This window comes from Thalassophryne amazonica, chromosome 8, assembly GCF_902500255.1.
Source record: "Thalassophryne amazonica chromosome 8, fThaAma1.1, whole genome shotgun sequence".
NCBI lineage: Eukaryota > Metazoa > Chordata > Actinopteri > Batrachoidiformes > Batrachoididae > Thalassophryne > Thalassophryne amazonica.
Window position 1 is genome coordinate 61,068,326 of NC_047110.1, and position 27,888 is coordinate 61,096,213.

The following is a 27,888-nucleotide window of genomic DNA, read 5'->3' on the forward strand; positions in this document are numbered from 1 at the left end:
GAGTGATGTGTTTTTCTTTTTTTATTATTGCAATGCACAAATGAAGATGTCTTGTCAGTAAACAACCCAAGAGTATAGTTGATGTAATGGGACTCTTTCGAGTCCCAGAGGAGGGACTGTAGAAGAATTTTTAGGTCCATATTTGAACTGTGATGAACTATCAAGTGTCCTGATTTGAACTGTATGTCCTCTGACTGAACTAGCAGGTGTTCAACCCCAAAAAAAGGGCTCTATTAGTCATTCGGTCTGTCAGGGGCTTTCCAAGGCCTTTTAGGTGCTTTCCCGCAGGCCACGTGCAGGGGCCTCGGGCCAGCTGCACCTGTGGCTGAGGCCACGTGCGGGGGGGCCTCAGGCCAGCTGCACCTGTGGCTGAAGGTCTTTTAAAAAAATCAGTTGTAAATCCTTCACGTTTTAATGGGAGCGTTTGTCACATTGAAATAATGGCCTAACACCTGCTTAGGGTTCACTAGAGGACGCTTCCAATAGAAAACCATGTCTTGGGAATAAAATAAATTAAAAAGTCGAAGGAGGAGCGATGCCCGCGGGTCTCCAATAAATAGATGAGCGCGGTTGTCACATATTCAGTCTCTCTAGAGGACTCAGTTTGTCTAAGCTCTGTGTCGAAGGCTTAAATAAACTTAAAAACTCTGTGCATTTTATCTTGCTTAAGGCTGAATTATTCTAAAGTGTTGTGTCCTTTTCTAGCATATCACTTGCAATTAGTTTGTGTTATCTAAAAGACGACATCCCGAGAAGACGAAAGACGAACCACGACAAGTTAAACACACAAATATATCTAACAACACTTACAAGCATGTGCAGAGGATTGAACACGAGTCTATAGATTAAAGCATGGTGCTGTTAGAAGGAAGCAGCAGCAACTTTGGCAAAGCCAAGCAGGACTAAGTCCACAGCAACCTGCTGCCTCTTCCCGCGGCAACAGCCTCCACTAACAGGCCCAGCATGCTAGCTATCACTCAAAGCAATCATGCCCCTAATTATTTATGCTACATCTTAAAATAGCTTAAACTGAGGAGCTGTGTGAAAATTCTTCCCCCCCTTCCTCATGTTGTTGTCGTGCAGGGGGAAATAGCTACAGAGACATAAACAGTTTTTTTGTTTGTTTGTTTGTTTTGTTTTTTATCAGTCTGTAAATATGTTTATTTCTCCTGTAAAGTTGAGCAATTTCACCTGGTCGAGTGACTCTTTTTTGGAGCCAGTCTCAAGTGGTCATTCATGTAACTGCAACATTTAGCATGTTGGGCTTTATCCTTCAGTGCTGGAGGTTGCTGCATACATCTCATGAATGTTTTTAAGTTGAGTAAACTCAGACTGTGCACCTTGAGTTTTTTAATCTTCTCGATTCTTATAGTGTACATGCTGTATCGCGCAGCTGCATTGTCTTCATTGTGTTGTGTTTTTCTGTCTGTAGGTCAAACCTTAAGGGACTCTACAGAGGAGATGTTTATAATGTCTACAATTGCAAGCGGCGTATCAGGGTTTCTCGGGCATCACTGGTCTGCTGGATGGGATACACCAGCTTTTCTGCAGCTCATCTGTGCTTTAGTAAAGTTACACACTGTACATTAACAGCAAATAGAAGAGTAGCCAAAATATTATGTTATATTGTCAGATTTTACAGTCTGTAGGTTTTGCATTATTTGTAGATTGCAGTGTTATTTATTCTACAACCCCAAATCAGACAAAGGAGGGACAGTATGGAAAAATGTTCATTTTAAAAAACAATCACGGTGATTCTTACATTTGCTTTGAATTCTGTTTCATTCCAGTGTGAGCTCAAGATATTTCAATTTTTTTTTTTTTTTTTTTTTTGTGGTCAGCTTAATTTAATTTGTGATCTCTTCCTGTATTGAAGGCCTGCAAAACATTCCAAAAACAGTTGGGACAGGAACAGTTTAGGGCTAGTAATGAGGTAAAACTAAATTAAATGTTGAACAGGTGATATCAACAGGAATGTTTAATCATGATTTGGTAGTGTGTAGAATTTTGAAATGAAAAATGCAACAAGGAGAGACCCGTACTGTTGTTGCACACTTTAAGATATTTTTGCAGGAAAAATGAGGCAAAATATCACGTGAAGCACTTCATCATTTGGTATCTCAATGCCAAAATGTCTTCTAAGTGTTGTGAAAAGGAATGTCAATATTACAAAGTGGTAAATGCTTTAGCTTCCCAGCTTTTTTGGAACATGTTGCAGCCTTTATGCAGGAATGGATGTATATTAAGGGCCCCTTCACACATAACATGATTGAGGCAGAATGCTGCATGGAGGATTCGAACGGCACTCATGGGAAATCAGAGCCGCACTCGAACACTTCGTACAGCAGTCAGCACATCCATTCAGGCATGGCACATGCACTCTACATTTGCATGCCGCTCACGCCGGAACACATTCGAACAGCAGGCAAGATGAAGTCGTACTGCCATCTGATCATGTTTGCAACATTCGCACGGCATGCCGTACGCAGATCGGACATATCGTGCCGCAGCTGAATGGTGTGGTCGAGACAGCCTCACACCAGCAGCTGAATGTCGACGAATGCCAGAAGGATGGCCATTCGACCCATTCTCGGCTGGAGTCCAGGTGCCAACCACGAACATCCAATACCACTCGCGGGGCACTTAGAAAAGGCGGGGCCATTTGCACAGCCAGCACGAAAATAGAGAGCAGGAGACCACTTTTGAAAAGGCTATGCAAATGGCCCCACATTTTCAGTGTGCCCCATGAGTGTATTACAGAGCAACACAAATGTGAGTGTGAGTGTGCCGTCATCCCCCCACAACACAAATGGTGTGCAGTGTGCCCCCCAATACAAATGGCATGCAAGTGCACATCATGCTCCCCCACCCTGCAACACAGATGGCATATGAGTGTGTCGCCCCCGACCCCCCACAACACAAGCCTATAGTCGAGGTGTGGCTGAGATTGCAGATGGTGGCTGCAGTGCAGTGTGATCACACTGTGATTGTGGTCAGCAAAGCATGCATAGCTGGATGGCTGTCATGTCCATAACGGCACAGCTGACAGCTGTGGAACACCATGGCATATCGCAAACCCACACCACCACAACAGAGATCCAAATAAGAACCCAGCCCAGCTGCATGTCACAGTGCCAGCGCGCCAGCCGACCGGACAGACATGTCATGTGACACATGATCGCAACGTCCACAGTCCATCCTTCATGTTGCAGCCTGACTGACAGCCTCACAGAAAAATCAGCATGGCCAGCTCAATTGCCCGACAAGCTGGAGCTGTGAGCCCATCTATATGAGTGTGTTGCTGCAATGGGAAGGTGTTGCTGCAATGGGAAGGTGGGCATGTGGCTTGTTGATGTGTTGATTGACATGGTCACACACGCACAAGTGCACTACAATTATGCGTTTGTCAGGGACCGTGGTTGACATGTTATCACATCATAGGCTGGATGACATTAGAAATAACACAGGGAGGGGGCTGAGCACTGCCCACTGTCAGTGCTGCGGTCCTGCAGCATGCACCGCTCCACATTGCAACTCTACTTCATATCTTCATATATAGTATAAATGACCACATGTAGAACCCGTGGTTCCCCACAGGTCAGTGTCCTTGTGTGTATGTGTGTATATATATATATATATGTGTGTGTGTGTGTGTGTGTGTATGTGTGTGTGTGTGTGTGTGTGTGTGTGTGTGTGTGTGTGTGTGTGTGTGTGTGTGTGTGTGTGTGTGTGTGTGTATATATATATGTGTGTGTGTGTGTGTGTGTGTGTATATATATATATATATATATATATATATATATATATATATATGTATACAGTCCATGCAAATTTGTTAGATTGATAGCTGTAAATCTCTGATCTTCCCTCCTGCAGGCATGATCATCCAGACGATGGTATTCTTCCTCTGCCTTCTCATTGCTGTCTTTCTCGTTATCATACCTGTTGTGTACACACGGAATCTGATACTCCTTCAGATGCTGTGGAGCATGTGGTGAGCCTGCTCAGAACATTCAGTCCTTATATTCCTCCTCGGATCATAGGATATTTTTAGGGATGCGCCGATCCACAATTTTTCACTTCCGATCTGATCCCAGTGCCTGAATTTGGATATCTGCCGATGCCAATGCTTCTCCGATTCGATACCAGAGCTCTGTTTGCTTTAATAATATTATTGTCATTATTGCGGATTTTATTATGAGGATTTTCTTAAAAAGGAGACCTGAAAGTTCAGCTGAAATTTGCCAGAAGGTGTATCTAAGATGAAAGCCTAGATTTGATGTTTTGGCGAAAGAATTAAGTACTTTTATTTTTTTTTATAGACTTAAAGAGAAAAGACAGCACTCTCTCTCCTTCTCTGTCTGTCTCTCTCTGTCTGTCTGTCTATCTCTCCTTCTCAATTTTCAATTTCAGTGGTGCTTTATTGATATGGTAGACATATGTTTTCATTGTCAAAGCAAGTGTTAAGAGTAAACATTTAAAATTAAGTTCTCTCTCTCTCCCTGTCTTTCTGTCTCATTTGCTCTCTCTCTTTCCCTCTTGTTCTCTTTCTCTCTCTCTTCCTCTCGCTCGCTTTCTCTCTCCCTCTGTCTCTCTCTCTTTCTCTCTCTCTCGCTGTTTTTGTGCTACACAAACTTCAAAATCTTGGAAACACAAAGCCTTTTCAACTGTAAAATAAGCCGTAAATTTCTAAATGTATCATCAGCGATGCTCACGCGCAGGATTTTAACTGAGATTTTTTTTCCCCCTTTCAGCGGACAGAATCTCTGTTCCGCTGTCCTCCTCAGCTGCAATCTGAGCTGGTGTTTCACAGCCCCGGGATGCTGAAACGGCTAACTTTTCAGCACACATTTTCAGCAACAATTCCATTCATTTTTCCAAAAATCCGTGCTCGACAATCTGACAATTTGAACCCAAGAGCTGGGTGGAAATTTGCTGCTACCCGCAGCTAGAACACTGGGGAAGAGAGCTCTCTCAAACAGCTCAGCTTCAGAAACCTTCCCCGTCCCCTCCTCACGCTTGGAAGCTAACAAAGCAGAGAGCAAACAGCAGCGGTTGAGAGGATTCACAGTGGCTCCTCGCATATGTGAAAACGTCACAGGTTGGATCAGTATTTTCCATCGGAAGCCGAGCCCGATACCAGATCGGACTGGTCACAACCTTAGTTATTTCACTTCATATTAAAAAAAGACAAACTTGTGACAAATGCACATGATCAGCAGTGAGACTGCTGTGTTAATTCTTCAAATGTTTCCATCAGGAAATGTAAGAGTCCTTTGTCACGTGCACCTTGTCAAACTGTGACATTTTTTTCAAACTAAATTTGCATCACTTAATTGCAAAGGTGACCTTCCGCATATGTTTGTGAATGGGTGGGTGTAGCTTTCTGACAGAATTGATAGGGAAATGGGAGCGAGCAGTGGGCTGACTGCATGACTGTGACTCCCGAACCTAGAACTTTAACATCATACTAAATCTAGCCTAAATTTAAGGGTAACCCTGAGGGCTTTGATCTTCATAAAAATGTCAACACAGATGATTAAGACTGCCGCATTTTGGGGCCACCTGCTTGGGCGTGTTATAGGCCATTTCTCAAACAATGCAGATGGCTGCCTGAGATGCAAACACATCTTGATCAATAACTGATCAAACAGATGAACTGACCTCTTTGAGATCCTCATTTTTATAATGACAGTGGTAGAAAATGGCTAACTTCGTTCCAGAAATTTGGACAAACATTTCTCACAAAAAGTCAAGCCAGTACGCCATCACTGCATGCAGGAAGGCATGAAGCTAAAGCCCTGCATAAAATGCTGTTTTACAGCCACACTTCTTGGATTGGGAATGCAGCAATAATATACTAACATGGCCTGTAATACGGTTTATCCTTGTCACTCTCAAAAGCAAAAACTGAACATTTTTAACATTTAGTAACATACTGTCACGTTATGCGGCTGTTGCTGTTGTTTTCGCATTGAAAACACAGGAATAATTTATTGTATATGCCAACATGCGGGAGGTAAAAGGTAGGCCTTATTGTAACTCAATACCAAACCTTAATCCCTGTGGGAGGCTGTAACATGGATTATTTTTGTCCCAGACACTTGACAGAGAACACAGAAGAATTTTGACTTGTCTAAGTAGGGAATGAGGCACATGATTAATTGTAATTACACCAAGGTCTCTGACAAAGTGTCAGTATTTCATTTATCTTAGTTTTCAGGTGGCAATGACAGTATGTTCTAGTATTGCTTTGTGTCACACAGTGCTCATCAAATTTATGTTTCCTTTCAGTCTGTGTTGTACTACAAAACATGTTTGACTTTTGTTTTTCAGGCCCTTCTGGCTGATGATTCTCGTAACTGTGCTGATCCAACATATTACCGCCAGGTTTTGCTTCATCAAAAAAACAGCAGGAACACACGATCTGAACAACAGGTACATTATCCTATATACTGCTATGTATGTGGTAAGTTATTTTGGTGCTTTTTACTGCTTGTTAATTGCAGAAGGATCTTTGTGTGTTTGAGAAAGGCTGACTTGTCTTTCAGGGGTGTTCTGTTCCTGCTCACATACCTGCTGTTTCCAGTTAATGTTCTGACCGGGATGGTCGTGGCACTGTGGCGCATGATCATCACAGCTTTGTTCAACATTGTCCACATGGCACGAATGGATATCAGTCTCCTGAACCGTAATGTAGAAGCATTTGACCCGGGTAAACCAAACACTGGCAGTATAGACCCAGGTCCATAAGTATGGTGATCAACTGGTGATCATCTTTTTTTGGGGGGGGTTAGATTACCTTTGAACACCACCACAATGAGGATGAAATAAAGCAATCAATATATGCTTTTAGTATAGACTTTTACCTTTAATTCAATGGAATTCAAATGGCTCAAATTCAACTTCCTGAATTCAATTAGTTCAGCCAATTTTCTTTCCACAAGTCAGCAGATGGATAATGAACATTTCCAAGTCACTGACTGTCTTGGACTTAATTGACATTATTCATTTAGAAATACAAATGAAGCTGTATAACTGGTGATGCAACAGACAAAAGTTAAACTATGCACAGTTTCTTCAGTCACAGCTAAAGAAGCCTATAAGGCCTTCAGAATTGTCCTGGGTATCTTGGTCAGAACAATTAAACTACATGAAATTCATGAAGACTGAAAAGACTGTTAGCATTTCAAAAACCACAGCTAAAGCTTGTAAAATATTTTGAAAATCATGGTAAAATATCAATAACATACCTTAGGGCCCTGTCCCACTGGGGAGAGGATTAATTGCGCATGAACTGAGTACACAAAGTATGGGCATTCATTGCCGTCTGCAACAAAAATGGCCAAAAATGACAAATGTCCCAGTATGAATTACGGATATATTAATAATATATAGCGAATATATGATGAACAATCACGGTTGTATAACGCATGTAGTGAGGAAACGGATCAGACACATTGCGATTATCACGGGAGTATTACGGGTGTATTATGAATGCATCGCGCACGTGTTGCGCGTGCACGGCATCTGCATTGTGGTCACTAATGAAGCGCACTTGGGCCTTTCAGCATCACTATTCACACCAACAATACAGCCTCTGGAGCATTTGCTGGACTTGGACAAGTTGATTGGCGTAAAGAAGCAGTGAACAGGGCGAGTGGTGATGTCAGCGGATCGCATCAGAGCGCATCTCGTCTGAACGATTATAACAAGAAGGTAAATCTGTTATAAACATAGGAATAAATACTGTAACAGCTGCAGACAAGAAGGAAAAAACACGCAACTGTTTTATCAAGCCTTGACAATGTAAACAAGTCAAATAACCTTTTTAGACGGCTCAAAATGCTTTCTGCAGCTGGGCACGCGCGAAAATGGCCCAGCTGCAGCTTTCTCTGTGATTCATGAGGTGATTAGAGCCGTTTTCAACAGCCAATTTGCAGAATAAAATGATTAATCCGCCACGAAATAATTATTTTATATAGGCAGCATCCAGCGCAGAGCGCGTGGCAGCCAGTAGAACAAAGAACGGCGTCCAGCTGTGAACACATCGCATCTGATTTGCATCTGCCGCAAATCAGATGTAGAGCAGACATATTAAAAACGCTTTATTCGTGGCCAGTCTGTATGCTGTTGCTACAACTTATTTTAGTTTGTGATGTGGACATGATGGGCACACAAAATATACATTTTACACACTGTCCTAGTACGCTGCCAAGCCGCAAATCCCTGTCAGTTGCGGATATCAGCAGATGACGGCGAATATACAGCGCATAGATTGAGTATGTATTGTGTATGTATGGAGTATGTAAGGCGGCTGTCATCCACAGCCCAAATCTTGTGCAGCTCAAAAATCCTGGTAATGGAAAAACATGCCTCTGCGGATAATTGCGTACATGTGCGGGTGTCAGCCGACTCATACAAGCATGTTTCACTCATATTGCGGATGTTAAGCGAATATGAGCCAATTTTGTGCACAATCCATACGTAAATCCTCCTAAATGCCAGTGGGACGGGGCCCTTATGGTAAAAAAGTCACTTACATTGTTTTATAAATTCCTGTAAATTCATTCAAAGCTACATTGTCTTTTTTTCCAATGAAATAATGTCTAGATTAACTAAAAAAGTCTGAAATCCTGTTTGAACAGCACAATGTTTATTTTCCAGAGAAACAAAGTCTTACCATGTTTCTTGAGGGCACAAGATGCAGTGAGCTTTTCCCGTTTATTTTATCTCGCAGATGTGTTCATGAAGACAAGCTTTAAATTCAAGCCAGCACCAATTCCACACATTGTTGTATTTAATAAACTTTTTCTTTCTCGCCATCTTCTCTCTGTCCGACGTCATTCCGTGACAGAGACATGCCGTAAAATTCTTCTTTTAACACAGCGTCGCCGCAGCAACCAACCAGTCCAATGTAACAACTGCGATAACAGCCACGCTTTGAGAGAAGCATTTTCTCTGTGAAACTCTGCAGATCCCAGGACACAGATTTGTATCTGTTATACAGATCATTGTCCGCGGATTTATAAAACTTGCACGATGTCATAAAAAAGAACACTTTGCGATAGGCATTTTAAAAACTCAGTGATGATCACAATTACAGAGTACAACACAACACCCCCCCACCCCCCACCCCACCCCACCCCCATGATCCGCGAAATATGCTGGATACAAGATTTAGGTTAATCGTTTCAGGTGTCATTATGTCTCATTCTTCCTGCACGTCTTATGACCCCTTCACACATAACACGATTGAGGCAGAATGGAGCACGAAGGAGGATTTGAATGGCACTCATGGAAAATCTGAGCCGCACTTGAATGTCTCATACAGCAGTGGCCACATCCATTTGGGCACGGCACATGCACTCTATATTCACGTGCTGCTCGCGCCAGAAACCCATTCAAACGGCAGGCAAGATGAGGTCGCACTGCCATCTGATCGTGTTTGCAGCATTCGCACGGCATGTCATACGCAGCTCAGACAAATTGTGCCACAGCCAAGGAGCTACACAAAATCATCAGCCATGTTGAACCGTGGCTGAATGGTGTAATAAAACAGGACGTAGTAATTGTTGCATTTTTTTGGTTCAAAATTCTACACATATTCTCGATTGCGGACGGGTCAAGACTGCAACCAGGCCAGTTCAGTATCTGAACCCTCTTCTTCTGCAGGCATGTCTTTGTGTGCAGAATGTGGTTTTGCATTGTCTTGTTTAAAAATGGATGGACATCCCTGGAAATTATGTCATGTTGAAGGCAGCATATGTTGCTCTAAAATATCAATGTACTTTTCTGTATTAATGCTGCCATCACAGAAGTGTAAATTACCTTTGCCAAGGGCACTGACACAACCCATACCTTTGTTGCTGATTGCCCTCTGGATAGTCCTGTTCATCTTTGGTCTGGAGCACATGGCATCCTTTTCTTCCAAAACAGAGCTGGATTATCAGATGCCTCCAAGCCTAGAGAAATCTATGCCACTTCTGGGCAAGGTAGAGAAGTGATAAGGCTTCTTTTTTGCACAATAAAGTTTTTAGTGCCATTTGTGACTTTAACGTGGTATTGCTGTACTTGAAAAAGGCTTCCCAAAGTAAGCCCTTGTCCATGTGGTTATATCAGCTATTGATGAATGATGGTTCTTGATGTAGTGCCGACTAAGAGAATGGAGATCAAGGGTGTTCAGTTCAGTCTTGCACCCTTGCCCTTTATGAACTGAAATGGCCCCAGATTCCTTGAATTGTTTAATTATGTTATGCACTGTAATGAAGAAATATGCAAATCATTTTGTAATTTTTTTCACACATTTTTTGACAAACTGGTGAATCTCTGCTTATCTCTGCCTATATGTTGCAGGCCTTAATTGCTGTATCTTCAGCTCTACTGCATTGAAATAGAAATCATAGTAAATGTAACAATCACTGTGGATTTTTTTTTTTTTTGGGGGGGGGGTGCATTTTCCATATTGTTCTCACTTTTTTTGATTTGCAAATGTACAAATATTAATACAATAACATGCTTTTGGAGGGCAGTATGCATTTTCTGACTTTAACAGTAGCTTTCATTGCTCAGTAATACTTTTTTGAATCATGCATTGTGGCTTTTACAGTCTCATACACAGAACATTATAGCATGTTCCTTGTTTAACAAAGGGGGCCTTTATCTTTGCAATTGGCAGTATTTTTTTTTTTCACTCGTGCTGTGGAGTTGTAAAGTCAAGCAAATTTCATGTGGGTAAATGCGTTCTTAGTGCAAAAACGTCAAAGCCAAATTCACATCCAAACTGTTCTACCCGCTGCAAGCTCAAAGCAGCATATATAATATCTGTCTTCTGTTCAGTGCAAAGGGCTCTAATTGCACACCGATCTCAAAAATGGCTGCAGATTTAAGACATCTGCTGTCAGGGAAAAAGCAGGTGGTTGGAAGGAGAAAAAAAAGAAGTGTGATTGTATGGCCATTATGTATGATTGCTTCAGAGCCAACATGGAGTCCACTCCTGTGTGTTTATTGCTTTTGCCCAGTCAGAGTGATTCTTTTCCCTGTGTCTGCCTTCAGCCTACCGCTGCTACGCTCATTATTTGAAGATTGAGGTGAGCCAGTCTCACCCTGTGATGAAGGCCTTCTGCGGGATGCTGCTGCAGTCCGTGGGCCAGGAAAGCAATGCTGCACAGAGTGCACGGGACATCGAAGAGGGTCTGTAACACACAACTCCACATCTAAAAATGAAATGTTAATATTTCATTCCACAGTAGCATGCACAGACTTAGTCACTATACATCCCAGGTATAGATCGGTTTCTGCAATAAAAGCAGTGCCCCATCTTTAATTTCTCCAGAGAGATTTAGAATTCAGTTGCAGACTCCTGCAGGTCACTCCAGTACATAATTGGATCATAGCATTGTCTTGCACGTGCAGAAGAAATGAAAGCTTTGCAGGCCTGATTTAATATGTCACAGGCAAACTGAGTCTGGGTATAGATTCATTTACAGTCCTGGTGCTGGCCTCAATCAAATCTGTCATGAACTAATCAGCTCTCTATACAGTTTGTCCGCACTCACCCGATCCCCTCGGCCCCTGCCACAAAGACACAACCTCTATTGCGTACTGCAATTAGCAGCTGTTTGATGCATTTTTTTAAAGCAGTAAATGTATCATTTCTGTGCTTAACTCAAAATTTCAGCTTCCCTAATATAGCTTGTTATTCGGTACTGATCCAAACATTATAAGTGATAATATACTACACATTTAGTGTTGACAGAATGTACAACATGCTGGAATTGACATGAAAATGCTTCAGAATTTCTCAGTTGTTATGGAATCCAGGCACATCTGAGTCCAATTACAATGCTGTGGTGGTGATGTTACTTGTTTGCATCTAGAGGACAATGCATTATCAGTGATAATCTATTGTGTTCCCCAGATTAGTTCTCGAATAGCTAATTAGACAGATGAGCTATGTTAATTGCCTGTTTCATATTCATGCAGCCCATGGGGTTTAAGCTTTCAGTGTGTTAATGGGAGCCCAATATGCGCCGTCCATACGTAGAAGATTAGAATATGATTGCTTTCTATTATTACTCTTTTTGTTGTATCTTGCCCCTCATGGTGCACTTTAAAATAACTATTTCTGACACAAATTTATATGACAAAGAAACTATCTGTGATGGTGATGATATAGAATTTGACTAAGTATGTGTGAGAATACACGTACCTTTAGTGCTAACATGCTGTCCGACCATCCTCAGGAATCCAGCTGGTGCAACAGGAGAAGAAACAGCACAAAGTGTCCAGTGCCAAGCGAGTCTGCAGGCACTGGCATCTCCTCTACACCCTGGTCAACAACCCCTCCCTGGTGGGCACCAGGAAGCACTTCCAGTGTCACTCTGCAGACAGCTTTCTGAATGGAAGCCTCAACCGCAGCACGAAAGAAAGGCACACGAAGGATGCAGGAGCAGAGGATGATGCAGAGGCCTCGACCAGCAAGTGATTGTCAATGTCACCAATTAGGATGGCTTGTAAAGCCTCTTGTTTTTGGATAAATAGTAATATGTCATGTGTAATTTGTTTGTTCCTAGAGTAGATCTGTTTTTTTTTTTTTTTTTTTTTTTTTTTTTAGTGTTTCATAGACAAAGATGTTCCTGGTTGTCTGCAAGCTTGTGAAGCACCGACTTCACCCATTTACACGTTTATCTGGTTACTTTGCTACAACAGGCATTTGTGTTACACTTGTGGGTAAATCATTTAATATTCCAAAATTGTATCTACAAGCTTGTATTTACAATTGCTATTACTATACTATTTAATAAACACAATGAAACATCCTTATGAATTTGTATTTATATGTAGAACACTTCAAAGTTACTATTCAGTCGACTGTATATCATGGTTTGGATACCAAGTATTATGCTGTTGAACATTTATATTTTAAATTGCGGAATGTTATGTATTTGAACTACCTTCAGTATTAACAGAAAAAATATAACAGAAATATAAGAAAATAACTGCTATAATAAGTGTTTTCATCACTTTTTAATTTGTGGGGTACATTTCTCTTTTTCCCTCCCTATGCCTACATTAACCAATATTATGTTTATCCAAATGTTTTCTTCTAATTATGTGTAACAAAAGTGCGCGCACACGCACACACACACACACACACATACACTCTTTCGAGGAAAAAGTAGTAGTAATAATATTTTTACTGCTTTTATTTAATCTTTTTTTATTTTCTTCAGAATATATTACAAAGAAAGCCAACCACCAATAATAATAATAATAATAAATGTGGGTCTTATGATGTGAAGTTGAAGAAAGCGCGGATTGAAGCATTTTCATCATCTTTTACTGCTCTTTATCGTTATTCTTCTATTTCAGGAGAATGACTGCACTGCTCAATAACATCCAGAAAAACCCATATAGTTTAAGATGTTTTATTGATTCCACTTACATAAAAGAATCTTAAAAAAAATCTTGAGCAATTGCTGGATAAAATTGTTTTGTTTTACAACAGTTCACAAAAAACTCACGACGCTCAAAGACAGTGAAGCCGTCACGTCCGTTTTTACTGCGGCTTTGTGCTGGAAATTGGTTTACCGTATAAAAAGAGTAATTTCAGCTCACGTGGATCTTTAAACCACAGTTTGACAGCAACATCTAAAGTCTTCTAGACTATACACTGATAAAAAATAACACACACAAGGAAATACGTGTGACATGCCGTGGACACTGTAAAACGCGAGAGGACAGCAATAAGCGCCCGTTATCATTAAGAGGTTATAAAGTCGCATATTTTAAAGTCTTTGTGTTATGTGTAACCACAAATAACCCGGGATTCTGCCTCGAACACATCACATCTGAAGACGAATTGATCTTTTTGAGCTCTCGGACAGATGCGCGCACGAACGCGCTTCTGTGCGCCACATTTATTTCTGTGGTTACAGAAATTTTGCACAGACGCTTAATAAAGAAGCATTTGGTTCCTGATGTCACTTTATTTTAAAAATGGCTGTAAAAAGACTTTTTGGCACCGTTACTAATTTTTTGTTGTTGTTGTTGTTGTTGATCTGTGATTAAGGCGGCTTAAATAAAATCTCACGTCAGAATTACTTTGTTTCCAAATTGCTTCGCTCGAACGTTTGTTGCTTTTCTCTTATAAATTTGTGCTTGCGCTCACTCACCAATATATATACTATATATTTTTTGCAAACGATCACAAACGCCACGAATTAAATTACAATCTGTTCACCGTGCTTTGAGTTAATAATAATAATAATAAAAACTCCACCGTTTTTCTAAGCCATCTTTTCGGGTGAATTACCTGTTTGAAGGCTACTTTAAAGTGAATTTTGTGTTACGGACGGTTTCAGCGGCTCGGCTGCTTGTAGTTGCCGTTGATCTCCTCTGAGATGTTGACCGCCTCGGCGCCCAGAGGTAACCTGTCGCTGTATTCAGAACCCGCTTCAAAATCCTCCTGGTTAGTTTTGGATGAAGATCCAGGGATGGACTCCGTCACCACGCTCCCGTCAGCCTCTCCCTCTCCTTCCTCTCCTTCCTCCCCTCCGGGTTCTCCCTCCACCTCACCCAACTCGCTGGGGTCGAAGTGTTTCTCGGACTCCACAAAAGACGCCCTCGGGTCAAAATCTGCAGCCATCTGCTTCTCCAGCTGATCTAGATTCTGAGTCTTCATGATCAGCTTGAAGGTCTTCCCCTGGTACTTGTATAATAAATGGCAGCAGGTGGCCCCCAGTAAGGGAACCGTGGCCAAAGCCAAAAGGAAGGTGCTGACTACCACAATGATGAGCAGAGAGGGGATCTTTTTTCTGGTTGTAAAGACAACTTGGACCTGGCAGTCCTGTCCGCCGTAGGTGAAACAAAGTGTATAATTGGTACCTGGATGTAAACCGTGGAAGCGGTAAGCATTGACCCCTTCCTCTATCTTGGACCACTCGACCACAGAGTGTCCACTGCCTGTATGGACGCACAGGTAGAGCATGTCCATCGGGGCTGCATTGGGGGACGACTGGTCGAGCCCGAGCTCTTTGTTCACCATTTCCACATTTTCACTGTGACTCACGTGAAGGTTCAACTTGCTGCTGGGAAGCTGAAGGGGATTCAGTTGGACTTTAACATCTGTCTCTGACACTTCCAGTGCAATCACACCAAAATCAAACGTGTACTGCTTCAGGTCATCCAAACTCCCATTGAAAGCATGATTGGCGATGTATTCGCTACGATCCGTCACACCACACCACTTAAGGGGGGGGTTAAAACGAACCCCACCTACCGGCTCTGTGATGCTGTCTTTGTTGGATGAACCTTTAGGAAGACTTTTGGTCTTTTCCTCTGGCTTAGCCCAGTTGATCACATTGTTTTTGGACATCTTGGGCCCAACAGGTTTGCTAGCAGGCGAGCGGGTCTTATCCACTGTGGGATCGAGCACTGAGTTAGTGGCATGCTTTTGGGTTCCTGCCAGTGCTACTTTAACACTGGTCTCAACCTTCCCTAAATCATTGCTGGCAGAGCAGCTGTAATTTCCATCTTCTTTTTTACTCATGCGTGGGATGATGAGGGTTCCGTTTGGAAACACAAAGAACTGACTGCTGGTTGTTTTGTCATTTATTGGCATAGTGTTGTCACTGGAGGCAGGTAAGGGGAACTCAAACTTTTGATTTCCTGTGTTCACCTCCCAGCTGACCTGTGGTGTGGGACTTCCTTTCGACTCACAGTTTAAGATGACCATGAAACCCTCGTAGATCTCTGTGTTCTCAATGTTAGGCTGGTAGGTTATTGTAACAGTCGGTGCCTTACAGTCCAGTTTGGGCATCTTGGTAACCATTATGCCCTTCAGGGTTTCGGGGGTATCACATAAAATGAGATTGGGATCAGGTATTGTGATCTTGCTTGTTGTGATCCAATCTCTCATCCACTCCAGGCTGCAGGAGCATTTGAATGGGTTTTTAAAAATCTGAATGTGAGAGATAGAAGGGAGAAATGTGCCCTCCACAATGGTGGTAAACTTATTGTCGTTAATGCGCAGTGACCTCAGGTCTTTGAGGGTAGAGAAGGCATCCTTAGGCAGGCTCACCATTTCATTGTTGTTCATTTTGAGCAGCTGCAGTGCTGTCAAGTTGTGCAGGTCCTCCCATGGAAAATTCACAATTTTATTGTAGCTGATGTCAAAGTTACGGAGCTGGATCAGGGGGGCCAGGGTGCCCACCTCAATGGTGACTATCTCATTGTGGGCCAGCCAGAGAGAGCTGACCCGAGTGGCATTGATGAAGTTATTACTTTTCAGGAATTTGATCTTATTGGCAGAAAGGCTCAAGGTGGTAATATCGGGTGGCAAACCCTCGGGGACCACCAACAGATTTTTGTACGCACAATCAGCTACCTGGACTGCAATTTTATCCAGACAGCTGCAGGGCTCTGGACAACAGTTCACAACACCAACCACAGACGCCCACAGTGCAAACAGCTGCAACAGTCTTCTCGTCATTTTGCACCTGCAAACAGAAATATAAGAGCATAAATTGTTTCTATAACACGTGCACTGTTATGTCATATGATGATGTATGTGCACTGTCATTAAAATAAATAAATTCATTAAAGTATTACATTCAATCAAATGGGAGAAAAACGTTTCCTGTTATCTATAAGCACCCTTTGTCGCTTTTCCTGTCACACTATTACAGCTCAATTTGAGTAGAGTCTGGCACATTAAGAAAATATTTCTATTTGGACGTCTTTGCACTTTTTAATCTCGCTCACATCAGAGAATTTGCAAATTTTGTGCAGAGCTCTGCGTCGGCGCGTCAAAGTGGCGCTGTCCGCGGTGCTGAAACCAGCCATTATTTTTTGTTTTTCTATTTATTTATCCATTCATTCATTCACTTATTAACGTTATTTTGTGGGTCTTCAATTTTAACTCCCGGCACGCGTGAACATATGTGATCATTCAGAGCTAAAACTTACAGGAATTGCTCCACCCCATTTCATTCGCAAAGGTTCACACAGTGTTAAAGTTGTTATATATATATATATATACACACACAATTAAACAATTACTTTTTGAATGATCTTACCTGCCAAGTGATGTAGATTTCAGTTTTCTGGCGGGTTATAAATCACTCAGTCGTCTAAATGAAGCCTAGTGGTGGAAAAACGTTGAGTCTTCGTCACTTTTCGAGCTTTTCACATGACTTTCGCAGACAGCCTTGTTGGAGGGCGGCGGACGGAACATTTTTCTTCCGGTGAGTCGCTGTTGGGTCCTGCGCTTTTTTCGCTCCTCTCTCCGCCGTGTGTGGGACCCTGTGCGCGTTCCCGACGCGGCACGACGAGAACGCGCAGCCTCTCCCATCTCGCTCCTCCGCGCGGCCCCTCAAAGAAAATTCATAATTTAGGATCTGATGTTTAATTTACCAGTCTGGACACATTTGACCTCACTCGGTTCAACTGCAGACTGTCTTTAAATTAAGACTTTTTAAATAAGAGTTTACAAATGCAGGAACAATGTTTCACTTTTTTTCTGTGGTTTATTTAGAGCCGTTTTTTTCTGTAGTATTAGTATCAGTCTGATTTATTGATATATGGCGGAAGAGAATCAGACTGAGAAATTCAGGCCACACTTTCCACAAAAAGAGACAGAAGTGTGAATGTTGAAGAACTAAATATATATATATATATGTGTGTGTGTGTGTGTGTGTGTGTGTGTGTGTGTGTGTGTGTGTGTGTGTGTGTGTGTGTGTGTGTGTGTGTGTGTGTGTGTGTGTGTGTGTGTTACATATGCTTTTGTTTAAAGCCTATTTTAATTGTAATTTAATTAGAACTTTCACTTGTAACTATTCCACACCAGGGCATCCGGCGTAAAACGTGTGCCAAATCAACATGCAGAACCACCTTGGAAAACAAGGGAGCAGCCGAAGGGACTTACTTACTTAAATAAGTTGATCATTTGGCACAAAACGTGAACCATATTTTCTTCAGAAGAGGGAGGCAGGACTATTGTTCACATACTGCCATCTTGTGGTTAACAATGAACTGGAAGGGAAAAAAATGAAAATAAATGTCTTGTTATATGACAGTGACCCCTGTTGATAAAAGGCCGTTATTACATAAACAAACACTACTGAGCCACAGTTGTCTCGGCGGACAAATTGTGCATTTTGTATCATTTTCTAACATTAAATTAAAAAACCCTTCTTATCTTTCAATTTGTTTCAATTGTCAACCTGAAAACACATTTCCACAACAACAAACTCAAATGTTTATAAGACAAAGTAATTTATTGTACAAGCTATTTGATGTAAAACTACTAAATCAGAGTTAACTTTAAACAAGTCAGAAGATAGATATAAAGCATCTTCAGTTAACTTATTCAACATCAGTTCTTCTACTTTCAATTTAACAAATTATTTTCAGTGAGAATAAGGAAGAAAATATTACTTTTATTTTGGTTTGATGTAAATTAATAAAGTATATAAATCTCCCCAGGAGTAGTCTAACTATTACTGCATGCAAATATTTTACTGATATAGCAAATATATTTTTTATAATTCTATATATATTAGGGGTGGGGGAAATATATAGTCATTTAATTTTAGGAGGGGAAAAAAATACATGTTTTAAAACAAATCCTGCTCCTGCCACAGCTGTTTCTTATGATAAGAAACAGAATTAGGACCAACTTAGTTTGGATTTGTTTGTTTATGATTTCCTGTAATTTAGTTTCCTTCCGCTCAGAGCAAGACAGGAAGAGTTTTTGTTAATTTGTAAACTTTAATCAGATATCTCTTGAGTTTCAAGGTCTGCTGCTGTCCTTCCACGGGAACCACACCTCATGGTCACCATATCTCAGAGTGTGGACTGGAAGTAGATCCCAAGGACATAGTAACGCTGCTACAGATAGATCAGGTTCCTGGAAGAGCTCAGTGAAGGAGGATTATGTTCCATCTTATTAGTGTGTGAAGACAAGCTGCATGGCTTTAACATAGACTGTTGTTTTTTTTTTAACCTACAGCTTGATCACACAGGACGTTACAGTAATTAAACATGACAGGGCAGACAGTGACCCCATGGAGAAACTACATATAACATGCAGCCATGACCACATATTTGACATCACTGTTTGACAGATGAAAAATCTCCCACAACAGGTCACATCCCAAACCGGGGCTGCAACAGAACCACCCAGGGCAAGTGACATATCAGCTTCAGCCAGAGGATTTGTGGGCTGTAAGTGGGTCACAAGAGAAAACAAAAAGTCCCATTTAAGTAAACGTACATGTGCCAAAGTGAGGGGGAACAACAAAGGTGTTGGAGGTTGGTGGAGGCCTCAGAGTGGATGGAATACTTCATTTGTTGTACAGTATATTTAATGAAGTCCCTGTGCTGTAAGAAAATACTTTCCCTCAGAGCTCAGTGAGGGTTTAACCACCGTCTAATAAACACTTGCCGTCACAACAACATGAAGGTGTGGCTGCAGATGTGCCACATGGGAAACTGTCGTAATCACTCCTACATTTTCCTGCTTGATGCCCTGCGCCCATGCAGCACATACCGTCACAGTTGGTCAGAGTTCAGCGGTGGAAGCAGTCATGTTTTGTAAATGCTTTTTTTTTTTTTTTTTTTTTGTCTCTTGGTATTGCTTTTAATGAGATCTTTTCAGTTTATTTTGTGATATGTGTATCGGTGCATCACAGTTTTAATTTTGGGGTTTATGTTGTTCAGTGCTTTGATTTATGGAAAACACTATATAAATAAATGTATTATTATGATTATGATTATTATTTTTATTATGCGTAATTTGTGGATCAAAAGTCAAAAACGCAGCTTCACAATTACTGTAGTCCTTACTACTGTATTACTTATTACTGTAATCTGTCACCCAAGCGAGGCTGCAGATGGCTGTGCTGACTTCTTCTCATGTAAACATGTTTTCACTTGAGAGGGTTATGATATCACATCCCAGAAGAAGACTGATAGATCGTTAATCTGCATCCTAAATCAAAAATGTGTGTTACTGAGAACCCTGTCTGACCGATATGCAGCAAATGTATCAATTTCTCTGCTCCCCCCTACATAGCTCCTTGTGAGTGTGGATTTTGAGATCCATTAGGTTATGTCATTGTGTGATCATTCTTCAGCTCTCTTTTAGTGTTGAATGACACGAGCTGTAGCAACTGTTTGATCTTCCATAGTGACTGAAAAGTCACTATATTTCACACAAACCTCTGGTCAGATTGTAAAATTTACAAAGCCAAAAATATCTTTGAAAAATTTACAAAATGACTGTTATATACAATATATATATATATATATATATATATACACACACAAAAGAGAATAGTTGAACCAACTTAAATGAATTGGTTCAACTGGTAACATCTAAGTGTATTAAGTTGTTTAAACTTAATTTAATAAGCTAGATCAACTCAAACTTACAAACTTGCTTGTTTATCTGCTATGTATACATAATAAAATATATGAAAAAAAATAACCAAAATTTCAACAGAACATGATGCATCTTCCTCACAAGTCATTATGTAAACTAGCAACTTTTAGCAACATTTCAGAGAACCAATACTAGTGACTTCTGTTTTTTTGTTGTTTGCTTTTTTGCTTTGTTTTGTTTTTTGCAACATTCAAGTTTGTACTTTGTAAGGGGTAGTATTACAGAAAGAACTGGGGGAAGAAATAACTGTTTTTTTTATAAACTTCATGTTTTCTTTTCATTTTAATTACCTGTTCTTCAAATTAATTCATTTGAAGAATTACTTTGACATACTATGAACGTTTAAGGAACATCAGTTGTCTGTTTGCTACATGTCGGGGTAGTTAGCTTAGCCTGTTAGCCTTAGCCAGCGATAACCTTATCTGGTATTTGGCTGAGTTTATTTTTGCATAAAGGTTTGTTTTAGCTGCACAATATTAGTAGATGGTGACTCTTTCCCATAAATAACAGTAGCCTATTTCAGTGGAGTTAGCCGTTACGAGCACTCCAGATGGAAGAACTCACAGCCCAGCAACCAATTGTATTGCCCCCCAGCCTGCCGTCCGTGTTACTGACTGAAAACCTTTTTTTTTTAACCTTGTGAGCTCTGTTGATAGCCCTGCTATCTTATGGCTGTCTTCCGCTACTGTTAGCACACCAAAATAGCATGTTAATGATAGAGGATTCCATTTGCAAAGTTAGTTTGGGGTTGCCAGCTGATGTTAACCCTCAGAAATGACAAGGTTTTCAGTTTGCTTACAGGTCTAAATTGGACTATGTTGCTAAAGAATATGTTAATTTTTTTGTTTGTTTGTTTGTTTGTTTTACCTTTATTTAACCAGGTTAGTCTCATTGCGATCAAGACCTCTTTTGGAAGGGAGACCTGGACAATTCTAAACATTCCAACTCATAGTTACACTATAATCCATTTTCTGAAACTTCACCATTTGCCTGTCTTGTGAGTCATCTGTCATTGCAAATTCTGTACTTTATATGTGTCCGGCTGCTTACCTGCTGCATTTTTGTCTTTGCATGTGTAACATTTCTTTGTTGTACTTAGTTTTTTGTTACTTTGTTATTGTTAGTAGGGCTAAACCAGATGGTCACTCCTCTGAGTCTGGTCTGATTGAGGTTTCTTCCTGTCATCAAAAAACTCTTGCCAAAGTGCTTGCTCAGGGTGTTGGTAAAGTTCAACCTTAATATTTTGTAACACTTTGGAGACACTTATGTTTTGGTGCCATATAAATAAATGTAATAAATCAATCAGTCACTTAAAAACAATATAAATAAATACTCACATTCAGTTTTTATGTTACTTTGACTTTTTTAATGTTTCTAGCAATATAAAATAGAAGAATTTAAGCTCGTACAAAAATATTAATTACATTTTACATACTCACTCACTCACTCACTCATCTTCAACCGTTTATCCAGGATCGGGTCGCAAGGGCACCTCTGACTGGGGGATACCGAGGCGTTCCCAGGCCAGAGTGGAGAAATAATTACATAATTACATTTTAATTGACAATAAATATGATCCGTGTTACAGTTTGAACACAAACATTTTAAAGCATCTGTCCAAAACTCAAATAACAGGGCCTCTGAGAAAGTAACTGTAAAATGAAAAATAAATAAATAATAAAAAGAAAACATTCCCACATAACTGCTGATTTGCTCTCTTCCAGTTGGTGTAGCTAATGCATTCTACCACAACTTTATTGGTGGGGGACAATCAATAACTTCTACCATGCTGTACTTCTAGCAGTCTGTGGTAGGTCAATCAACATGGCTGCGAGCAGTCCCGTTTGCAAACAGTTTGACCTTTTGACAGTTAAATATGCAACTCAGAAGGGAAATTTTCATACTCGCCACTTTTATAGAGGTAAAATATGCTGCAGCCCAAAATCTCATGGCTTGCAGGCCATCTCTAGCCCTCGGGCCACCAGTTTAAGATCGCTGCTTTAAATAAATGTCTAATATAAAGAGCAACTGTCAGCAGATGAGCTGTGGAATGTAGATAAAAGGCAGCTTATTGGAAAGTTGTATACACGTGCACACACTGCAAAAAATACGCAATCACAATTTGAACGTTATGTAATGCTGACACAAATTGCGACATCAATGCTTTTATGTATATGAACTTCACTGAGGCAATTGCCTGTTTGCTGGAGTATTAGTAGGATTACTCAAAAAGTAATGAAGTGGGTTTTTTTTTAATCCCCAAATCTGAGTGACAAATTTGGGTTTGATCTTGATGGGAAATATGAAAGGGGTCATAAAGTGCAAAACCTATTTCAGTTAAGCTTTAACACACATAGTTGAGGTTTTCTTGTGAAACATCTTCAGTGTCACAATATATAAGTGTGCTTGGAGAAATTCCCCTGCTACAAGTTTGAAAGAGCTCATTTCTTCTTCACTTCTGTGGCATATATCTCAGAAGTTCATATTTGGATTCCTGCTTTCTGGTAATATATATATATATATATATATATATATATATATATATATATATATATATATATATATATATATATATATATATATATATATATATATATATTTGAGGTCAGGTGCTGTTTCTACAGCAAGAACATTTTTATTGCACGTTTTCTCCAAGCCTTTCTGCAGGCTGACTGTTGGAATTAAAACAAAACAGGGAAATTCAGCAAACGCCCCAGCCTGCCTACACCCTTCCCTCAGATACTATTAATACATCATCAGTGTACCAGAGCAAGTCAGATTTTAGTGAGCCAGATCTCAGCATGTGCATGCCGCCACACCTACACACCTGATTCAAACAAAAAAAAACAATACATTTAACCAAACTATTGCTTCAGCTTGAATACCCATCCTGTCTGCTGAGCACAGCTGGGCATTCTGTTAAAAGATCGCAGTGTGTGTTCCTGTGTGAACTATAAGCTTCATATCTGTGACAAAGGACTTCCTCCCTCACAGCCTACATGGCAGCCTCTGCAGCAGTGCCAAGGACAACCGCATGCAGACACAAACAGGCGCCCCAAAGAAGAAAAACTCCATTTTTGCACATTCTATAAAGTCAAAAGTCCCACCACAGCAGCCACAGCAGGCCAAACTGGGATCCAATGTCTCTGCAGGAGAACAGTTGATGCATTGTTGATTTTGCAGGAAGCTTTCTCTGTATTGTCTGCGTCTGGGATTATTTGTTTAGTAAGATGGTATTCTTTCAGTACTTTGGTGTAGCCTCTCTCTTTGGAAACACACTTGTAGCACCCGTAGTTCTCGTCTGCCATGGCAGGGACGAGGTGCAGACAGGCCTGCTGCATTTGCAGACATGGGCTGCTGTGTTGTTGGTGCTCCCAGGTGTACATGGCGTGATAAGAGTCAATCGGACAGGAAAAATAAAAAGAGGTGTTCAAGGGGATAGTGTGAACCTCCGTCTTATCTGGTGCGCTCTGGTGAAAAAGTGTGTGTTGCTTTGTCTTGTTCACTTTATCGGTTTCTGTAAAACAAAGGAAAAATGTCAGGAACCTTATGTCAACACTTTGCAAATGTGCAATAGCGTGCACTGCACATTACCTTCTAGTGGCATGTGGCACACCGCTATCTCTCTGTCAGTGATACTTTGAATACCTCCACTGTGAACAAAAATGGATTTTAAGTTCCAGCATCAAGCAATATTTTTTGTGCAAGGTGAATAACTTTCATGAAGTTCTAATAATCCGTTTTTTAAATAAGCAGTTTGGAAGATTTCATTTCAGAATTGCTCAAAAAGAAACTGCAAGTAGAGCAAAAAAGCAGTCAAATGCAGCATGTTCACCTTCCAAAGTATCAGGCATGTAGAGAAAATGTGACCTGAGCTTTTAAACAGTCAAGCTCACTGCCAATGCAATATGTGAATACATTTCAGTAAAATTTGTCATTTTCCTATATGTTAGCATGGGACTGGGAATTTGACCTTGTCCTCTGAGATTCATCCTAATCAAAAATCATATCACTTCTTCCATCAATAGGCCCAATGGACCTTCCAAGTTCGAGCAAAATTGGACTCAGAGTTCTCAACATGTCTTGCCAGGAACATACGTAGTTATGTAGAGATCAAAGCAAATACAGGAGCGTACACCTTCACCAGCTATGCTAACTAGAGGGCGCTCAGAGAGTGCATACATCTGACCAGGAGTCTTCTGTTCATCTGTCCTACATTGAGGTGAAGATGGGGAAACGGTTTCAGTAAAGGACAAATAATATGTAAATCAGTCGTTGATGTTGTACTTGCATTATTGCCGGTGTCGCTGACCGAAAGTCGGTCCCCCTGATGACGCGGTTCAGGGATTATCACCTCGCTTCTGCTTCAAGCTGCAGTCATCATCTATCCCAGTGAGAGGATAAACAAGCTGCTAGCTGATGTATTATTTTAAGAGGTTTTACCTTTATCATCTGATGGTTAATAATCCCATTAATCCATTTGATTCCTTTTGGTGAAGAGACTCTGTCTCAGGCGTGCTGCTGTTGTCCGAAATTTCGCATGCGCAGATGCAAAAGGTGGACCGATTTTTAGGGGCGGACCGTTTGGTCTGCCACACTGGGTCGATGTTGTTCCCCATGGTGTTTGTGTTTGTTATGGCTCCCTGCTCACGTGTTGTATTTTTGTTTTATGGTGTTGTCCACATGTCTTTTGGTTATTTGATCTTTGCTTGCATTGAATTTTATTTATCATCTTGTCTTTTTGTTCTCCTATTCCCGGCCTTTGATTAAGTCTTGTAACACTTATTATTATTTGTTTTGTTCTGTAAGATTACTCCACGTGTATCTGTTTCCGCACCTGCTGCACGTCTGGTCTAATTAGTTTCCATATATTCAAGTCTGCACCTGTTCCCTGGTTATTTGCGAGATCCTACATTTTGTGTATGTTTTGTATTGTGCTCTTTGGTTCCTGCTTCGAAAATATCTGATTAAAAATAATCCTGGATCTGCATCCTGTTCAAAATGTGGTGAACACTTCTTTGGCCCAAGACCTCTCCACCAAATTTCACTGAAATGTTTTCATGTCTTTTTGACAAATAAACTGGGCAGAAAACATGACCTCCTTGGTTTGGTTGGCAGTTTTCACCAAACGTGCTCCTCAGACTAGAAACATTTGCAGTAAATTTGATTTGGGGGCAGATCCTCAAAAGTGGGAGGAGCAATGACGCCAGCACATTAATGTAATCTATGTGTACATATAAATATTAGCATAGCAGCATAAGCAGATTTACTTCTTTCTCTTCACCTTCTGCCATATTTATGTGGGGTCAACAAACCTCTTGCCAGTTTGGTCCTGCACTTCCTCCCCACTTAGAACATTTTCCTATAAGTCTTCCTTTTCTTTCTCCCTCCACTTCAACCTTTCCCTCTTTTTCTTCTCTGCTGTACTTCTATCCTTACATACTCTTTTTTCCCCGTTGTTACGGACAGCTGCGTGCCAGAGTTGCTCCAAAATGTTTGACAATACTGCACATAACTCTGAATAACTCTGTTTGTGATGAATACATAACGAACAGTTATTCAGTTATTCAGACTTATGTGCAGTATTGTCAAACATCTTGTACAATATATCTTCAGTCATTTTGCATAAATTTGTTGTACTTATTGTAAAAAAAAACATAATTGTGTATTTAACTAACCATTCTTTACTGTTTATGTTTCTGTACTCTGGCAAAATAATTTCGTTCGGGATAAACAAAGGCCCATTTGTTTTCAGTACCTTTCTGTACCATCTCTACAAACTAATTTTTGGCTGTACATATTTTACAGAGTGTTTGGAGGATTTTTTGAGCCTTGGCTGAGGAATGCATTCTCATGAGTGCCCTACTAGTTGTCTTATAGTATAAAGACCACACAGAACAAAATTTGTTTTGAATTGCAAAATTAGGCCAATGGAGTATTTCCAAATCATTGTAACGGTCTTGTAATGTACGTACGGGACAGTTGGGGTGCAGCCAGACTTGGTCCAGACACAGTACGGGTCACGGGCCAGAACACATTCTTCACAGGACCTGTTGTATTGTTCACACCTCTGGAGATCCACCACAGAAATTTGCTCTGACAATCCAACCACTAACTTTTTCTGACAAAAACAGTGAAGAAAATAAAAGTATAATTTTTAAAAAGCTAGTTACTGAATGTGATTGAACATTATAACCAGTAATCATGCATTATTTATTTATGAGCAGTGACTGAAAAAAAGGTCTTAGGAGCAGGACATAATGCATGGTATTTATAAATGAAGTGTACCTTTTTGGAGTCAAGTTTCATTGATTGGACAGCTGAATGAGTGGAGAGTTGTGTTTCACAAATGATAAAGGGTTCTGATCCGGCCTCTAAGACTTTATGGATCTTTCCAGAGTCTGTAAGAACACAGAGAGCAGGATGGAGCTTTGTTATTGTGAGGTTAATTCTGTATGCAAGATATTTTTAGGACATTGTTGTTTGTGATAAAAGACAATGTAGCGGAATACAGAATAAACTGGGAAAAATACAAACACACACACACACACACGCACGCACGCACGCACACACACACACACACACACACACACACACACACACACATACACACAGCCTTATTCCAAAATAGATGAAATTCATTTTTTCCCCTTAAAATTCTACACACAATATTCCATAATGACAATGTGAAAGTTTTTTTTTTTTTTTTGATTTTTGCAAATTTATAAAAAAAAAAAAAAAGAAAGAAAGAAATCACACATACATAAGTATTCACAGCCTTTGCCATGAAGCTCAAAATTGAGCTCAGGTGCACCTTGGTTCCACTGATCATCCTTGAGATCATGTTTCGACAGCTTAATTGAAGTCCACCTGGGGTAAATTTAGTTGATTAGCCATGATTTGGAAAGGCACACACCTGTCTACATATAAGGCCCCACAGTTGACAATGCATGTCAGAGCACAAACCAAACATGAAGTCAAAGAAATTGCCTGTAGACCTCTGAGACAAGATTGTCTCAAGGCACAAATTTGGGGAAGGGTACAAAAACATTTCTGCTGCTTTGAAGGTCCCAATGAGCACAGTGGCCTCTATCATCTGTAAATGGAAGAAGTTCAGATCCACCAGGACTCTCCCTAGAGCTGGCCACCCATCTAAACTGAGTGACCGGGGGAGAAGGGCCTTAGTCAAGGAGGTGTCCAAGAACCCGATGGTCACTCTGTTAGAGCTCCAGCATTCCTCTGTGGACACAGGAGAACATTCCAGAAGGACAACCATCTCTGCAGCAATCCACCAATCAGACCTGTATGGTAGAGTGGCCAGACTTAGTAAAAAACGCATGGCAGACACCTGGAGTTTGCCAAAAGGAACCTGAAGGACTCTCAGACCATTCGAGGTTTTCATGTGTCCCATAATCCCTTGCGCGCCAGAGAGTCGCTGC

General features: G+C 40.6%; 3 protein-coding genes and 1 long non-coding RNA gene across 6 annotated transcripts in view; 2 read left to right on the forward strand and 2 right to left on the reverse strand.

The window, feature by feature from the left end:
- Positions 1–12,825, forward strand: part of stra6 (signaling receptor and transporter of retinol STRA6) — a 77,082-nt gene extending 64,257 nt beyond the window's left edge. The window contains exons 13-18 of the mRNA XM_034176440.1: positions 1,433–1,566; positions 3,877–3,994; positions 6,337–6,438; positions 6,552–6,715; positions 11,056–11,193; positions 12,246–12,825. Coding sequence (XP_034032331.1) covers positions 1,433–1,566; positions 3,877–3,994; positions 6,337–6,438; positions 6,552–6,715; positions 11,056–11,193; positions 12,246–12,487 — 898 coding nt within the window. The 3' untranslated portion in view covers positions 12,488–12,825. The remainder of the gene's footprint in view (positions 1–1,432; positions 1,567–3,876; positions 3,995–6,336; positions 6,439–6,551; positions 6,716–11,055; positions 11,194–12,245) is intronic.
- Positions 1–17,330, reverse strand: islr2 (immunoglobulin superfamily containing leucine-rich repeat 2). Of its 2 annotated transcripts, none has more exons than XM_034176437.1 (4): positions 17,089–17,330; positions 14,363–16,508; positions 1,110–1,130; positions 1–15 (listed from the first exon to the last, which is right to left on the reverse strand). In XM_034176437.1, the coding sequence occupies exon 2, from the start codon at positions 16,493–16,495 to the stop codon at positions 14,363–14,365; it is 2,133 nt and encodes a 710-aa protein (XP_034032328.1). In that variant the 5' UTR covers positions 16,496–16,508; positions 17,089–17,330; the 3' UTR covers positions 1–15; positions 1,110–1,130. The 2 variants fall into 2 exon arrangements, with proteins under 2 accessions (XP_034032328.1, XP_034032329.1); XM_034176438.1 differs by having other exon boundaries at positions 14,363–16,502; positions 17,082–17,330.
- LOC117515738 overlaps positions 14,166–27,888 on the forward strand; it is a 24,596-nt gene continuing 10,873 nt past the window's right edge. Inside the window, exons 1-3 of the long non-coding RNA XR_004562219.1 lie at positions 14,166–14,285; positions 18,755–18,767; positions 24,177–24,188. This is a non-coding gene — a long non-coding RNA (uncharacterized LOC117515738). The remainder of the gene's footprint in view (positions 14,286–18,754; positions 18,768–24,176; positions 24,189–27,888) is intronic.
- Positions 23,048–27,888, reverse strand: part of sema7a (semaphorin 7A) — a 25,792-nt gene continuing 20,951 nt past the window's right edge. Inside the window, exons 11-15 of one of the 2 annotated variants that reach the window (XR_004562218.1) lie at positions 26,738–26,850; positions 26,425–26,570; positions 24,044–24,102; positions 23,275–23,966; positions 23,048–23,244 (exon numbers count right to left, since the gene is read on the reverse strand). Coding sequence is in view for 1 of the 2 variants with exons in the window: in XM_034176439.1 (XP_034032330.1) it covers positions 23,536–23,966; positions 24,044–24,102; positions 26,425–26,570; positions 26,738–26,850 (749 nt within the window). In the remaining variant the exon portion in view is untranslated. Of the gene's footprint in view, positions 23,967–24,043; positions 24,103–26,424; positions 26,571–26,737; positions 26,851–27,888 lie in introns of both variants that reach the window. The other variant, XM_034176439.1, reaches the window with a different exon arrangement.